Source organism: Onychomys torridus, chromosome 6 (genome assembly GCF_903995425.1).
Source record: "Onychomys torridus chromosome 6, mOncTor1.1, whole genome shotgun sequence".
Classification (NCBI taxonomy): Eukaryota; Metazoa; Chordata; class Mammalia; order Rodentia; family Cricetidae; genus Onychomys; species Onychomys torridus.
The window spans coordinates 12,728,759-12,745,150 of record NC_050448.1 but is presented as its reverse complement, the minus strand read 5'-3'; the positions used below and the strand labels follow the sequence as shown (position 1 = coordinate 12,745,150).

Here is a 16,392-nt window from a genome sequence, read left to right as displayed (position 1 = left end):
CACGCGCACACGTGTGTGAGTGAAAGCACACTTGTGGCTGTCACAAGACAACTTGCAGGAGTCATTTCCTTTGTCCTGGGGTTCAAACTCCTGTCCTCAGGCTTGTTGACAAGTACCTTTCCCTGCTGGGTCACCTCACTGGCCCTCAGACTGGCCTTTTTTGAGAATACAAAAATAAATACAAAACAGATAGGTACCTGTCTGTGGTAAAAACTGAGTAACCTGGAGGGTAGGAGATTGGCACCAATGTTGTGGGAATTCATTCCATTCAACCAATGGCTTTTGGGTTGTGTTTACTCCACGGTGATGACACCAGGTTTTGGTTGGTGCAAACATGCAGCCTCCCTGACACATATTTCCAAAGGCACCCTGGCTGGAACAGTGGGTCCCACCACCCTGAACTCTGGGAATTTGAGCCGTATCTCTGCCAGTACCCCAAGCCTCAGCACTGGTCTTCACTCAGACCTGCTACTTCACTGTCAGCACAGGGCTGTCAGTTGTTTTTCCTCAAGTTGGTGTGATCAAAGTTTACGATATCTGGTCGAATAGGAGCTTTGAACACAGCTGGCAAAGTGACATTTTTGCCAAATGACTCCCCTTTTCAGAGTACACCGATATGAGAGGACAGGCACAAGCCATGACAGGGAGATAACACAACACTTTGAACAAACCTTTCCTAAGAGTTCCTGGTTGCATAAACATATTATTCTTGTTTATGTAATGAGCTTAAGATGGGGGGGGGCTGGAAATAGGCTCAGCCAGTAAGACTACTGGCTGCTCTTGCAGAGGACCTGGATTTGGTTCCCAGCACCACATGGTGGTTCATAACCATCCGTAACTCCAGTTTCAGGGGATCCAACACCTTCAATCTTTTCAGGCACCAGATACACGTTTACATACCTATACCCAGGCACGAACACATACAAGCTGGAGGGGGCTTTCAGATATGTTTATTTTTTATTTCTTAGACTCCATAACTGAGTACCAACAGTGAATTAACTAACATCAGAAGGAAAAAATTGAATCCAGATAGAGTTTGAACACAGGACTGAGCACTTTTGATCTCAGCATAAAATGAACTGGGGAAGAAAGGCTTGCACTCTGCAGGTAGCTCTTACGTGCCTGGTGCAGTACAGCAGTCCTGAAGCCATCTTATGGATATGGTCACATGGAGAAGATGGGTATGCTGGCTTGAATGAGAGGGGCCCTGTAGGCGCGGATGTCTGGATGCGTGGCCCCCAGTTGGTAAAACTGTTTGGGAAGGATTAGGAGGTGTGGCCTTGTTGGAGGAGTGTGTCACTGGGAGTGGGCTTTGAGGTTTCAAAAGCCCATGCCAGGCTGTCTGTCTGTCTGTCTGTCCATCCATCTCTGTCTCTCTGTCTCTGCCTCTCTCTGCTTCCTGCTTATTAGGATGTAAAGCTCTCAGCTACTGCTCCAGCACCATACCTGTCTGTTTCCAACCATGATCAAGGACTAACCCTCTAAAACTGTAAGCAAGCTCCCAATTGAACACTTTTGTTTATAAAGCTACCTTCGCTGTGGTCTCTTCACAGCAACAGAACAGTAACAAAGTCAGTGAGTGAATTTATTGCTATTTTAGGATCTAGGCTCTTTACTCTGAGACACAGAAAATAAGGAATGAGGGCTGAGCATAGAGTTCAGCTGGTAGAATTCTTGCCTAGCATCCTAAAGCCCTAGCACCCCTAGCACCCCATAACCAGGTGTGGTGGCACATGTCTGTAATCCCAGCACTTGAGAGGTGGAACAGAGGGTCATAAGTTCAAGATCAACTTTGTGTGCATAGCATTTTATAGGGCAGGCTGGGCTACATGAGACCCTGGCAGGAAGGAAGGGAGGAAATAAGAAATGGCAGTGAGGAAGTATCTAGCATTTGGTTGGGACTAGGGGCCATCAATATGAACCTATGATTAAAAGATGGAAACACAACTTGCATACATGAATAGGCACATACTTGCACATGTACATACTGTGTACATACAGCATATATATTCATACATTTCCTATGAGAGCCTAGAAGTGTGCACTGAAATGCCTAAGAGCATGGCCAGTGCCTTTTCCAAATGGATGATTCTAGAGCTGGCATGGGGAAGCCATAGGGTGAGCCTTGAACTTTGTGCTACACAGGAAGAAAGTGTTGAAAACCATGCTGGGGAATTTCAAAAGGACGTAGTTTGAAGGTCTCTCCATGGCCCAGTCTGGAGGAACTCATGGACCAAAATCCCCAAGTACATGAGAGGCCTACGTGGCCCCAAAGCAGGCCTACCTGCCACTGCACCCCCTCCCTCCCTCCCCACCCACCTCCCCTGCTCACTCTGCTCCAGCATCACATTTTCTGCCTATTGATCCAGGTTGGTTGCTTTAGGGGCCCTGTTTTTCCTGTTTCTTCTACCCAGGGCCTGGTGCATGGGACCTACCATCCTAGCGACACCCCCAGCCCTATTATTGTTCCTTTTGAAACAGTCTCCCCATGTGTGCAGGCTGTCTTCTAACTTGTGGTGATCCGTCTGACTCAGTGCTAGGATTACAGGGGTGTGCTGCCAGGCACGGCTTTCCTTTCTTTTCAAAGGCATGGCTCATTTCCTGATGTCATTCAACATTACTTAGATTGATTTATTTTAAAACAGCTTCTCTAATCACCTGTGATCTAACTTTGGGTGTTTTCCTACATGGTTCTTGTCTGTAATTAAAGTTGGGTAGTGTGCTATTGTGCTTTTACTTTGGGTTCATTTCCTAAACAGATGAGAATAGAGGCCCTGGCTTCTCTGGTTGCTGTGATATTCTAACAAAAGCAGTTTGGAAGTCAAGGTTTTATTTCAGTCACAGTTCAAGGTGCAGTCTGCTGTTGCAGGAGAAGCCACAGCAGCGGGCACCTGAGGTAGTTAGTCACACAGCAGAGATGCAGATAGCAATGGATGCATGCATGCATGCAAGCCATTGCTCAGCTTGCTTCTTCCACTTTATAACCCAGGATGCCAGTGATGGTGCCACTCATGAGAGTGGACCTTCCCACCTCAAGTGACGCAGTCAGGATAATCCCCACAGGCATGCCCAGAAGCTCATCTTCAGGTGGCTCTGGAACCTGCCAGGCTAACGACACTAAGCATCACCGTCCTGTAGCAAGGAGAATCTTGGTTCTTGATTATTGCATCTCCGGAGCCTCGAGTGTTTCTGGTTCACGGTTGGCACAAACACTGGGTGGATGGCTATGGCTATGGTTGGCTGAATTAGTGTAAGCACTCTTATTTTCCAGGCCTTGTGTCTGACAATGATATCTGACACGGACCAGGAGCCCAGATGCTCCACGGAAAGACTCCTCCAGCACATTGAGTTGAGTGAAGCCAGAGAGTTTCCAACCTTGCTTTACAGGGCCACCTTTCTCTTGGCTGCCCTCTGGTGGAGTAATTCTAGCAAGTGGTGCATGAGTGGATAGGTCACCAGAGAAAAACAAAACAGGGAAAAGGCGGTGGTGAACTGGGTGGTCCCCTTAAAGAAATCATTAAACCGGGAACTCATCTGGTGGAGTATTTGTCTAGTGTGTACAGAGCCTAGGGTTCTATCCTCACTGCTACATAAAACTAGATGCAGTGGCCCATGCCTGTAGTCCTAGCACTCAGAAGGTGGAGGCAGGAGGATCAGAAGTTCAAAGTCATCCTTGGCTATACAGTATGCTTGAGACCAGCCAGGGCTACACCAGACCTTCTTTTAAAAAAAAAAAAAAGTCAATTTGAAATTTCCAATTTTATGGGCCAAATGTGGTGTCACACACCTTTAATGCCAGCACTCAGGAGGCAGAGGTGGGTGGATCCTGTGAGTGTGAGGCCAGCCTGGGTAGAGTGAGACCCTGTCAAGAAGGAAATATATATATATATATATATATATATATATATATATATATATATATATATATATGTAATTTTAGGCAAGTGGTCAAATTAGTCCTAATCTGATCATAAAGAATAAAAAATATAATGATCAGTGGTTAGATGAGGTAGATAGCTTGGGGTGAGGAGATGGCAGTGGGGGTGGGTAGTATTCAAACACTGTACTGGAAGCCATGTTCTTCATCAAGATGCACCTATGCTTTCATGCTGATGTTCCAGGGCAGGGGTCATGGGTGCCAGACAGTTTGCTTTGGTACACTGCTTATGAGCAAAAAAATGTTTGGTAGGCTCCCAGCCAGTGTCCCCCAGCACCACTTCTCAGTGTGCATTCTGGAGACCTTTCCTCCCAGATGCTCACAGAATGTGTTCTTTGTTCTGCTTAGGAGTAGTGCTCACATAAAATGAAAATTTCCCCCATTACTAGGAATTGAACCCAGGTCCAAGAACAAGGGTCATGCATTCGGCTGTAGAGAAACCAACAGAATTCTACTTTGTGCGCAAGGAGACTGGTCCCTGTGATCAGAGAGCACATCTTGACTGGGTCTTAGGATTTTTTTATAGATATTTAAATTTTTATTATCTTTATTTGTGTGTGTATTTATGTTTGCATGAAGGTGTGTATGTGCCACATGGTGTGGAGGTAGGAGACAACATTTTAGGCTTCTTCTACCATCTGGGGCCCAGGGACTAAATTTAGGCGTGGCAGCAAATGCCTTTACTCTCTGAGCCATCTTTCCAGACACAAACACACACACACACACACACACACACACACACACACACACACACACACACCAATGTGGCCTGAACTCACAGAGATCTTCCTGGTTCTGTCTTTTGAGTGCTGGAATCAAAGGCATATACTACCATGCCTGGCAGTTTCTAGTATTTTAAGTGGAAATTTAATAGTGAATGCCTTGACTTAGGACTTGTTCTCTTCTACTTTTTAAAAGATGGTTTATTTGTCTGGTCTGAGTGTATGAGCCATCTCCCCAGCCCTTCCCATAACTTTTATGAGTTTCTCACCAAAACACTTTGCCTAGGACTTAGTGTAAATATTGGACTTCCACTACTTGGTAATGTGAAATTGGGACCCAGTCCTGCACCTGGAGCTGGATGAGGCTTTGTTCCCTAATTGGTATGTGCCACAGAAGTAATCAGGGTAATTAAGGTGCAGAGTGTGCAGTTTTTATTCTAATATTCTATAAATTAAATAGAACACGATGAAGCCAGGCATGGTGGTTCATGCCCGAGAACTCAGCCCTCACGAGGCTTAAGCTAGCCCAGGCTACATGATAAGCCCTTTTCGTAACTAAATGAGTGGAATATGCTAGACATTTATCTCAGGAAACTGAAATTTGTCAACAGAGGTCTCTAGTGTGTGTTGCCCGGCACAGTGGTGCTCTGAGAACTGCCCACTGTGTATTCCCTTCCATTCTACTACAGAAATGTTCATTTCAACCTACGTGGGTTGCTGCTCCAGGTCCACCTGGGTTATGTTGAGGCAGTGTGGGCACCTGTAATCCCTGTGCTGGGGAGGAAACGGGAGGATCCTGGAACTCACGAGCTAGGTAGCCTAACTGAATAGCCAAGTTCCAAATTCAGTTCAAAACTCAAGCAATAAAGTGGAGAGTGATTGAGGAAGATACCTGATGTCAACCTGAGCCCTGCACCCCCACATATACATGTTGGGGATATTATTTGAAGGTGTGTTACTTTTGTTCATGTTGCATTTGTTTAACGGTGTGAAGCTGTGTTGCTGTGCCTGTTGAAAACACCTGATGGTCTAATAAAGAACTGAACAGCCAATAGCAAGGCAGGAGAAAGGGTAGGCGGGGTTGGCAGGAAGAGAGGATAAATAGAGGAGAAATCTGTGAGAGAAAAAGAGATGGGGAGTGAGGAGATCTAGCAGTGGAGAAGGAGGAGGACTCCGGGCCCAGCCACCCAGCTGCACAGCAAGCCACAGAGTAAGAGTAAGATCTACAGAAGTTAGAGAACAGGAAAAGCCCCGAGGCCAAAGATAGATGGAATGATTTAAGTTAAGGAAAGCTGGTAAGAAACTAAGCCAAGCTAAGGCTGGGCGTTCATAATTAAGAATAAGCCTCCAACTGTGATTTGTTTTTGAGCTGGGTGGCGGGACCCCCAAAAGAGTAAAATACCAACAACATACACATGCACTTGAATACATGCACCTGTATGCATGTATATGTGAGGACACCGACGCCTGATGTCACCCCGGGGCCTGCACGCCCACATGGACATGCACCTGTGCATACGTGAGGACACCAACACCCCCATACCACACACACAATAACTGGTGTCTTTCATACCTTATGTGAACTTTTGCAGTCTGTGTGGAGATTCTCAGTAGCTAAGAACTTACAGGTCCTTGTCCCTGATAGACAGAAAGGCCCTTCACTTGCACAGCAGCAGCATTGTACAGACAGCAGAATGCCTTGCTTTGGTCAAAGTTGTGGGGATGTTTTAAGACGTGCTGTGAGAAGGCCATTTGAATTACACAGCTTCATTGTCTTCATTTTTATTAATAAATCCGTGTGGATACAACGGCTCATTGGCATCTTCTGGTACTTGTTACTGGCACAGACCAGCTCTTAAAAGTTACTCGATAGGGGAGTCAGCAGTGCTCTCAATATGGGATAGTTGTCTGAAATTTGTTGGATGCGTCAGATACTCAATGCTGAAACACTCAGTCAAGTTGTAGCAATTAAAAGATCACCACAGTTACTGCATACTTTTGTAAAAAATTGTTAATTTCAGATTGCCTCATTGACTGCAGTTCCACGTCTGCAGTTAACTGTGGTGCCCAGCTCCAGTTTGATCTGGAGCAAAATCACCATTGGGGAACATCTTCAGAGATGACACTGTGCATTTCCAGTGCTTCTAAACAGGGATGTGTGAAGGCTGGAGAGAGAGTTCGGAGTTTAAGATGCTTGCCGCATAAGCATGAGGTCAAAATTCCAGATCCAGGGGATTTATATACAGGGAAGGCAAGGCAGCCTCGAGCGGCATAGTCAGGGGACTCAGAACAGCCTGGCTGTCAGGACCAGCCACATCAGCAAACTCGGTTTGATTGAGAGTTCCTGCATCAATGAGTCAGGTTGAACAGCAAATTGGGATGATTAATTCCCACACACTTTAAAAACATGCACACATGCTGGGTGATGGTGGCATGTGCCTTTAATCCCAGCACTCAGGAGGGAGAGGCGGGCAGATTTCTGTGAGTTCGAGGCCAGCCTGGGCTACAAAAGCAAGTTCCAGTACAGCCAGGATTGTTAAACAGAAAAACCCTGTCTCAAAATAACTGAAAACAAACAAAACCGTGCACACATATACCCTACACATGAAAAGGGGAAAGACAAGAAAGTATGAGTGTCTTATATTCATTGTGAGCATGTGGGTTTGTGCTCATATGTGTACAGATACAAGTGTGGGTGTGTGCGTGTGTGCACAGAGGACAGACTGGTGTCTTTCCTCAAGCACCTTGGTTTTTTGAGACCAAATCTCTCACTAGTCTGGGGCTCAATGATCAGTCTAGGCAGGTTGGCTAGTGAGCCTCAGGGACCCTCCTGTCTCTGGCTCTCTAGTACACCCTACCACACCTGACTTCTGTCAGGTCCTGAGGGCTGGAACCCAGCTCCTTGGGGAGCACTCTACCAACTTAGTCATCTCTGAACCCCCAAGTGGCTCATCTGTATCTCCGATTCCTTTTTATCTTTCCTTCTTCCCTGGAGGGGAGTTTCTCAGTTAGCTGTCTGAGCCTAGAGTCCTGAGAAATGCAGGTATTTGAGAGATGAGTGAAGGGGCCTACAGAGAAACAGCAGTGATGATGAAGTCCAAGAGAGTGAGAGAAGTGGATGTTGTGATGGTCACAGAGGTGAAGTTTAACGTGAGGAGGTGGTGTCTAGGCGCCAGCAAACTGAAGGAGAGGCCCTTGGAAAGAGGCGTCATGCAGGATGGGTTTCGCCTGGGTGCAGGTGTGTGTGGACTAACATCACAGTGTTCCTCTGCTGTTGAACAAGTAGTCAAACTGTCTCCGCCTCGCCTTCTGTTCTCCTCGTGTTTTAGCTCTTTCATTTGTGGTTCCCAGTGACCCTGAGGCGCTGGGTCCAGTTTGCTTGGTTACTAATAGTGCTTGCACAGTGATCGCATGCCCAGTGGAGGAAGCAGAGTGTGAGCTACCACTTGCAACAAGTTGTGTTCTTACACAGTTTCGTCGCTCTTTTCCTTCACGAAGTTAGAGTGCATATTTATACTTTTTCTTCCTTTTGGTGTTTTGAGATAGGGACTTGACAGCAAGATTTGCCATGCAGCCAAGGATAACCTTGAATTCCTGATCCTCCTGCCTCTACCTCCCCAGTCTGAGATCAGAGGTGTGCACCTACCAGTATTCCTGCATCTTAATATGCTGTGTGCTTTGCGCGCACGCATGTGTGTGTGTGTGTGTGTGTGTGTGTGTGTGTGTGTTTTCGTTGTGTTTTTAATGAGCTGTCTCTGTTGTATGCTGTGTATTAACACTGTGTCACACTGCCTTCACCCACTCTGCCAGGAGCAGGCCTGTTCTGACTGGTTATAATTTTGACACTTTCTGAGCAGCTGCCCCCTGTTCGGAGATGCAGGCACTAGGGTGTCTGCATCTGGGGCCTCTGCATGCAGAAATGGAAACAGGTTATCAGGTTGAAAGACACCCATGCCATGACATGGTAGCTATCCACAAGGTGCTTCTAAGAGCTGGCCTGCCAGAATCTGAGTTAAGGTTTGCGTCCAGCTTTACCAGCTCCTGACTCAGGTTAAAAGTGTGAAACTTTCCTTCGGTTTGCATTTCCCTAATTTTTTTTTTTTGTTGTTGTTGTTGTTTTTGTTTTTTGAGACAGGGCTTCTCTGTAGCTTTGGAGCCTGTCCTAGACTAGCTCTGTAGACCAGGCTGCCTCGAACTCACAGAGATCCACCTGGCTCTGCCTCCCGAGTGCTGCATAAGTATACGGTGGTATCAAAGTTTTTTATATCTTTTTTTTTTTTTTTGAGCTGAGGATCAAACCCAGGGCCTTGTGCTTGCTATGCAAGCGCTCTACCACTGAGCTAAATCCCCAACCCCCTGATTTTTGAAGTGTTTCGTTTGGATGTTGGTGTCTGTGGTGTCTGATTGGCCCATCTGTGCACGTGTCCCTGTTCATTGGTGATTGGATTTAAGGAGATGCTTTTAAAATTCTGGATGTGGGACTGGAGAGATGGCTCAGTGGTTAAAAGCACTTGCTGCCCTTACAGAGAACTCAGGTTCAGTTCCCAGCTTGTACATGGTGGCTCACAACCACCTGTTACTCCAGTTCTAGGGGTGTGTCCAGGGGTGTATCCAGGTGTGTCCAGGTGTATCCAGGAGTATCCAGGCATGCATGTGGCACATAAACATAAATGCAGGCAAACACTCATAGACATGATACTAAAAGTGAAAATAAAGGTTCTTGAGGCTCTCTTTTCCTTTCCTCACTCATCTTCCCTCTCCTTCCCTCTCTCTCCCTCCTCCTCTCCCCTATCTCTCTCTCCCTCTTTCTCTGCCCGCTTCCCCCTCTCATGTAGCTGTAGTTAGAGTTTTCCTGCCTAGCCCACGGGACAAATCTTTCTCACCCACCAGGCCCATAGACGCTCAGACCCAACCAAGAAAGCACACAGAAACTTACATTGTTTACAAACTATATGGCAGTGGCAGGCTTCTTGTTATCTACTTCTTCTATCTTAAATTAACCCATTTCTGTTAGTCTATACTTTGCCACATGGCTCATGGCTTACCAGTACCTTATCTCTTTCTTCTCTTGGCGGCGGCTGGTGGTGTCTCCCCACCCCAGCCTTCCACCTCCCAGAGTTCTCTTCTCTCTTGTCCCGCCTATACTTCCTGCCTGTCCCGCCTATACTTCCTGCCTGGCCACTGGCCAATCAGAATTTTATTTACACAGAGCGATATCCACAGCATGTAGCCCAGGCTGACTTGGGCTCACTGTGTAGCTGAGGTTGACTTTGAATGTATAATCTTCCTCCCTCCACCTCCCAAGTACTTCTTGGGATTTCTAGGCGTATACTACTTACTATGATGGGCTCAAATCCATAATTTCCTCATTTTACCCTGGTGAGCCTCTGGGATTGTCTAGCCTCACGGTCCAGGCATTCATGCTAGATTCTTTATAGAAGCTGCCCAGAATGCAGTGATTGTTGAATAAGAAGATTTAGCTCAGTGGTAGAGCACTTGCCTAGCAAGTGCAAGGCCCTGGGTTCGATCCTCAGCTCACCAAAAAAAAAGAAAAGAAAAAAGAAAAAAGATTAACATTAATGTGTGTAAGTAATATATTCTTAATGTGAAGGCCTTTTTTTTTTTTTTTTTTTTTCTTTCTTTTTAGAAGTAAAAAGTTAGAGGGCTTGGATTGTGATGTGGCTCAAGGATCAGGTGCTTGCCTGTCATGAAGGCCCTGGATTCCACCCTGGGACAGGAACAGGGGTGGGGGGTGGGATATAAGAAGCGGGTTTCTCTTTTTTTACCAGCAGAGAGATAAGGTGTGGAAGGTCAGCTTTGTTGTCACCCACAGCGAGTGTGTAGTTGTCCTGGCGGTCTGGGTTCACAGCTCAGGAAACCCCAGATGGCCTCTTGTAACTCCTGTCCCCTTTCCATTCCTCTTGCCGAAGCTCAGCTGCGTTGGCAGGATGACGGAGGATGAGCCCTCCGCTTTCTCGGATGAACTGGGGTCCTGCTCAGTGCCCTCCAGAAGTTCTAACGGAAACCCAGAACCGTGCGTGCTGGTGAAGTAGTCAGGCGAAGAGTCATCTTGAGAAAGGCTTACTTTGGTTTCTGGTTTCTACCTTCCATGAGGAACTGCAGAAAAGCAAGGTGGTTTGTGATGGCCAGCCTGTAGCAGAGCAAAATACTCAGCTCCTCAGGCAGCAGGCAAAAGGCAGAAAAGGACGTGCCCTGTGGACTGCAGACTCTTTAACAGTCTTCCCTCTCCGTAGCAGCATCTGGGATGAAGCTTTTTAACAACCGGACCCATACCATAGCCCTGTGCCCCATCCCCAGAGACTCACATGTATCTCACAGTGCAAAACGTCCCCCAAAGTCTTAACTGTTCCAGCGTCACTCAAAAGGCTAGCTTCCAAGTCACTTCCAAGACCCATGCAAACTCTGCCTGTGGGTGAGGTACAGGGTGGACATTCTTATTCCAAAAGGGAGGAAGAGGAGGAGGAGGAGGAGGAGGAGGAGGAGGAGGAGGAGGAGGAGGAGGAGGAAGAGAAGGAGGAGGAGGAGGATAGTAAGGAGCATCAGCCCAGAGCAAGGCCAAATCCCAGTGGGGCTGACATGAAATACCAGTGCTCCCTGTGTGTTATCTTAGTGCTCCCCTACGTCATCCTGGATACACCATGGCTGTGGAGGGCTTTCTGCAGCTGTGCTGGTGGCAGCCCATGTGGCTCCCATACCATGCTGGCTTTGCCTGCTGTCTGTAGCACATTGCCCAGATCTTTACCTTCCTGTGTCTCCATGGCAGCATCAGCCTCACTCCCTCATCTCCATCACACATCACCCTGCTAGGGGCCACACAATGGGACTGACCCACAGCATGCTGCATGGCCACCAGGCTTTCCCTTACCATCCTGTGGCAGCCCTCAGGACCCATACTTCTTGGATTCTGCATGCCTGCAAAATCAGCTTCATGTAAACAATGCCAAGGTCAAGAGAGTTCAAGATGTACCTGAATCACTTGAGTGAAGGCTGTAGCACTTGTATGGATTTGTGTGCTCTCTCGCTCTCTTTTTCCCCTTCCTCCCTCCCTCCCTCTCTCCCCCTCTTTCCCTCCCTCCCTCCCTCCCTCCCTCCCTCCCTCCTCCTCTCCTCCTCTCCCCTTCTCCTCCCTCTCTCTCTCCAGGGGAGAGACTTGGGCATGGTTAGCCACTGATAGTAAGGATCCAGTTAGTAAATAGAAAAGATTAGTTGTTGGTTGAAAGTGGGGACTTTTTGGATAGATTACATTGCTAACATCTGGCTCCTCATTCTGACTTACTCAGCATCACCAACAAGGATTGTTGCCAAATATGGATACTGAACCTGGATATACTGTAGCCTCCAGATCTTATTCCTAATATATAGGAAGTAGAGAAGATAAACAAAAAGTGTGATAAACAAGCACCATAAGGGTATTGTAAGATGCAGCTTCTCCTCCTGACAGAGTAATATTCTTGCCTTTTGCCACTGTGACTTCTCTAACTCTTAAGAGGAAATTTTCTTTATTTCTTAAGCTATTTTAAAGTAGTTTATTTACTGGAGACCAAAGTATTTTAGGTGCTGAGTCTGAGGTAAAGAACGAAGCGAAGAAAGGCCCTACCTCAAGTCAATACGTTTTTTTGTACGGAAAGAGACCGCAAATAAGCAAATACATACTGAGTAGTGTTGGAAATAAGGCAGAAGGTCTTGATAGTGAAAGTGGTGTGTGCAGGTGTGTGCAGGTGTGTGCAGCGGCGACAGCTGAGCAGGCCAGGGGAACCTGCACTGAAAATATCAGGGGCAGGAGCAATCCAAAGAGAGAAAAACGCAGTCAGAAAGCACCAAGGCCAGAGCTCACTAGGTGTCCTCGGAGCAGCAAGAGCTGGGGGAAGGAGAGGGGTCGGGGCACGTAGGGTGTGTGATTATGAGAGAGAAGGACTGAACTCTGCTGCCTAGCCTGTGCAGGTCAAGGTCAGGAGTTCAGCGTTAGGGCTGGGGAGAAGATCTCTTTGGTAAAATGCTTGCCTTGTAAGCATGGGGACCTGAGTTCATCTCCAGAATCCACATTAAACAACAGCAACAAACAAACAAAAAAAAACAAGCTTGGTAGTGAACTTATAATCCCAATGCTGGAATGTAATTGAACTTTTTGGACCACCAGCTCCCAAATAATGACACAGAGACTTATTAATTATGAAAGCTTGGCCTTAGTTTAGGCTTGTTCCCAAATAGCTCTTGAAATTAACCTGTTTGTATTAATCTACATTCTGCCATGTGGCTTGTTACCTCTCCTCACTACTGTACATCCCAGTTCCTCTGTCTGGTTAGCAAATCCTACCTCTCTGCTTCTCAGAGTTCCTATCTCTTCCCAAAAGTCCTGCCTATCCTCTTCTGCCTAGCTATTGGTCGTTCAGCTGTTTATTAAACCAATCACAAGGTGCCTTGGCAGAGACTCATCTTCACAGTGTACAAAAAGATTATCATACAACAATGGGGAGGCAGAGGCATGCAGATCTCTGTGCTGATAGGCCTGCCAGTCTAGCCTGCTTGGTGAGCTCCAGGCTAGTAGAAGAGACTGTCTCAAAAGAAGGTGGACAGGGCCTAGGAAATGATACCCCAGTGTGCTGGATGGTTTCATGTTAACTTGACACAAGCTAAAGTCATCTGAGAGAGGGACCTCAGTTGAGAAAGTGCCTCCATAAGATCAGGCTGATCCCAGCACTCGAGAGGCAGAGCCAGGCGGATCTCTGTGAGTTCGAGGCCAGCCTGGGCTACAGAGTGAGTTCTAGGAAAGGTGCAAAGCTACACAGAGAAACCCTGTCTCAAAAAACAAAACAAAAACAAAATAAAGATCAGGCTGTAGGCAAGACTGTAGGGCATTTTCTTGATCAGTGATCAGTCGGGGAGGGTTCAGCCCATTGTGGGTAGGGCCATCCCTGGGCTGGTGGTCCTGGGTTTTATAAGAAAGCAGGCTGAATAAGCTATGAGGGACAAGCCAGTAAACAACACCCCTCCTTGGCCTCTGCATCAGCTCCTGCCTCCAGGTTTCTGCCCTGTTTGACTTCCTTCAATGATGAAAGGTGATACAGAAGTGTAAGCCGTTGGGGATTTAGCTCAGTGGTAGAGCATTTGCCTAGCAAGCGCAAGGCCCTGGGTTCGGTCCTCAGCTCCAACAACAACAACAACAACAACAACAACAACAACAAAAATGGTTTAAAAAAAAGAAGTGTAAGCCAAATTAACCCTCCCCTCCCTGCAAGTTGCTTTGGTCATGGTGTTTTATCACTGCAGTAGTAACTCTAAGACACCCAGGTTGTCCTCTGTTTTCACGTGAGCTCTTGTGTGTGTGTGCTCACATGCATGCGTGAACACATGCACGGAGAGAGAAAGAATTCAGCTTTGAGTGCCTGCTGTAGACATGAGTAAGGAAAAGTCGAGGACAGAGGAGAAGAGGTCAGGTGAGAGGATGGTGGCCTGACCAAAGTAATATCACTAGAGGCAGGCAGACTCCATCAGCTCCTGGGACAGCTGACAGGATTTCTAATGGAATAGATGGGAAGGTCTGATGGAAATGGAAATGATTCCCAGGGTTTTGTTTCTGAACTCAAACAGTTACAGCAATAGAATTACCATTGTCTGAAACACAGGAGAATTGGGGTGTGTGGAGATCAGCTTTGAAATATTAAGTTTGAGTTGCATGTAAAGCTATCCATGTTGGGTGTGGTGGCCTACACCTCTTGTCTTAGTTTTCTGTTGCTGTGAAGAGACACCATGACCAAGGCAACTTATGAAAAAAAGCCTTTATTTGAGGACTTGCTTGTTTCAGAGGGTGAGTCTATGACCATCATGGTGGGAAGTATGGCAGCAGCCACGCAGGCATGATGCTGGAGCAGTAGCCGAGAGCTCACATTCTGATCCATTAACTGGAGGCAGAGAAGAGAGACTGAGCCTGGCATGAGCTTTTGAAACCTCAACGTCCACCACTAGTGACACACTTCCTCCAGCAAAGCCACTCCTACTCCAACAAGGCCACATCTCCTAATCCTTCCTAAACAGTTCCACCAAGTGGGGACCAAGCATTCAGATATATGAGCCTTTGAGGCCATTCTCATCCAAACCATCATACCTGTTATTCTAGCACTTGGGAGGTAAAAGCAGAAGGATCTATTCAAACCAGCTTCAAGCTGGCCATGGTGTGTGCCTTAATCTCAGAATTTGGGGCCAGGCAAAGTCAGGTGGATCTCAGAGTTCGAGGCCAACCTGATGTACATAGTGAGACCCTGTCTCAAAAACAAACAAAAGACAGAATGAAATCACAAGCCAGCCTCTCCCTAGACCTATTATTAGTTCCTATGGTTTGGTCTTAAATACCCCATCTCAAGATCTCTCCCTCATCTTTCATTGTTGACCTAAAATAAGTGATAGAGCCGGGCGGTGGTGGTGCATGCCTTTAATCCCAGCACTTGGGTGTGAGTTCAAGGCCATCCTGGTCTACCGAGCGAGATCCAGTACAGGCACCAAAACTACACAGAGAAATTCTGTCTCGAAAAAAACAAAAAAGAAAATTAAATTAAAAATTAAATAGGTGATAGAAAGTCCAACTCTGTATATAGTGGGGTTTTGCAGCACCACATGTATAAAGTGGAGACATGACTGCTCCAAGGTATGGTTGAGAAGAAGGTTTTTATTGTAGATATGAAGAAGAGTACAGCCAGAGGCATCTGGAAGAGTCCAAGGCAGGGAGAGAAGTGGTACACTGCACGTGGCCAGCAGACTGGGCCATGAGAGGAGAGTGAGGGATGGAGGGAGCAAGAGAGGAGGCAGAGAGAAAGGAAGAGAGAGGGCCAAGAGAGGGCCAGGGCAGCACACAGTCGGATGGCGATATAGGAGTTATATAGGTTATATAAAGGGGGAAATGGGGAAGGGAAGCCTGGTGAGCTTTGGATAGGAGTGGGCTGAGACGAGCTGAGAGGGGCTGCTGGTTCTCAGTGAGCCTGGAGGCCAGCAGTACCCTGGTATGCTGACAGGCACCACAGTAGACGTTTGTCCTGGGTTTCTTTTGGACCCGACGACACTCTCCATAACACAGGTTTTCTAGAACAGTAAAGGGGTAGGAATCTGGAGTACCATGGATACACCTGAGGATGCTGGGATTAGAAAAGAGGAAGGAAAGGAGGACTGTCTACCCAAGCTGGAAACCAAGACAGTTGCTTACCGCTGTGTCTGCCGCTGGAGTGGCCTCTGGGGAGCTGGCTCCATGGGAATTGCTTATGTGGGATACTGCAGAACTTCTGAATATTCCTTCATAGGTATGCATGTGTATGGACAAGCACCTCCTTCATGGAAGGTTTGGCGGAAATGACTCCATGTTGGTATTGACAACGTCCATGTCCTGCTCCTGCATACAGCCCCTTCGTGGATGATCTCTTGTTTGCTTATTAAGCAGTTTTAAGTCCCAGTAATGTTGGTTGTTTATTTACATTTGGAAGGACTAAAAAGCTATATGTGCGTGCTTTACATGCAGATTAAAATACAAATTAATTGGCACACACCCCCCTCCCCTCTTAGTTCTTCACGTGAGACTCCTGAGGAAAACAGTCACAAAGGATGAGCGAACTGGAACAGCTGCGGCAGGAGGCTGAGCAGCTGCGGAATCAGATCCAGGTAGGACGTGTTCCACTCTAAAGCGTCGCCCGCTTAGTTTAGTTTCAGCGGTCTATAAACACGACTCATTAG

General features: G+C 47.0%; 1 protein-coding gene across 1 annotated transcript in view; it reads left to right on the top strand.

The window, feature by feature from the left end:
- Positions 1-16,392, top strand: part of Gnb4 (G protein subunit beta 4) — a 46,482-nt gene that overhangs the window by 2,929 nt on the left and 27,161 nt on the right. Inside the window, exon 2 of the mRNA XM_036190710.1 lies at positions 16,225-16,320. Coding sequence (XP_036046603.1) covers positions 16,264-16,320 — 57 coding nt within the window. The 5' untranslated portion in view covers positions 16,225-16,263. The remainder of the gene's footprint in view (positions 1-16,224; positions 16,321-16,392) is intronic.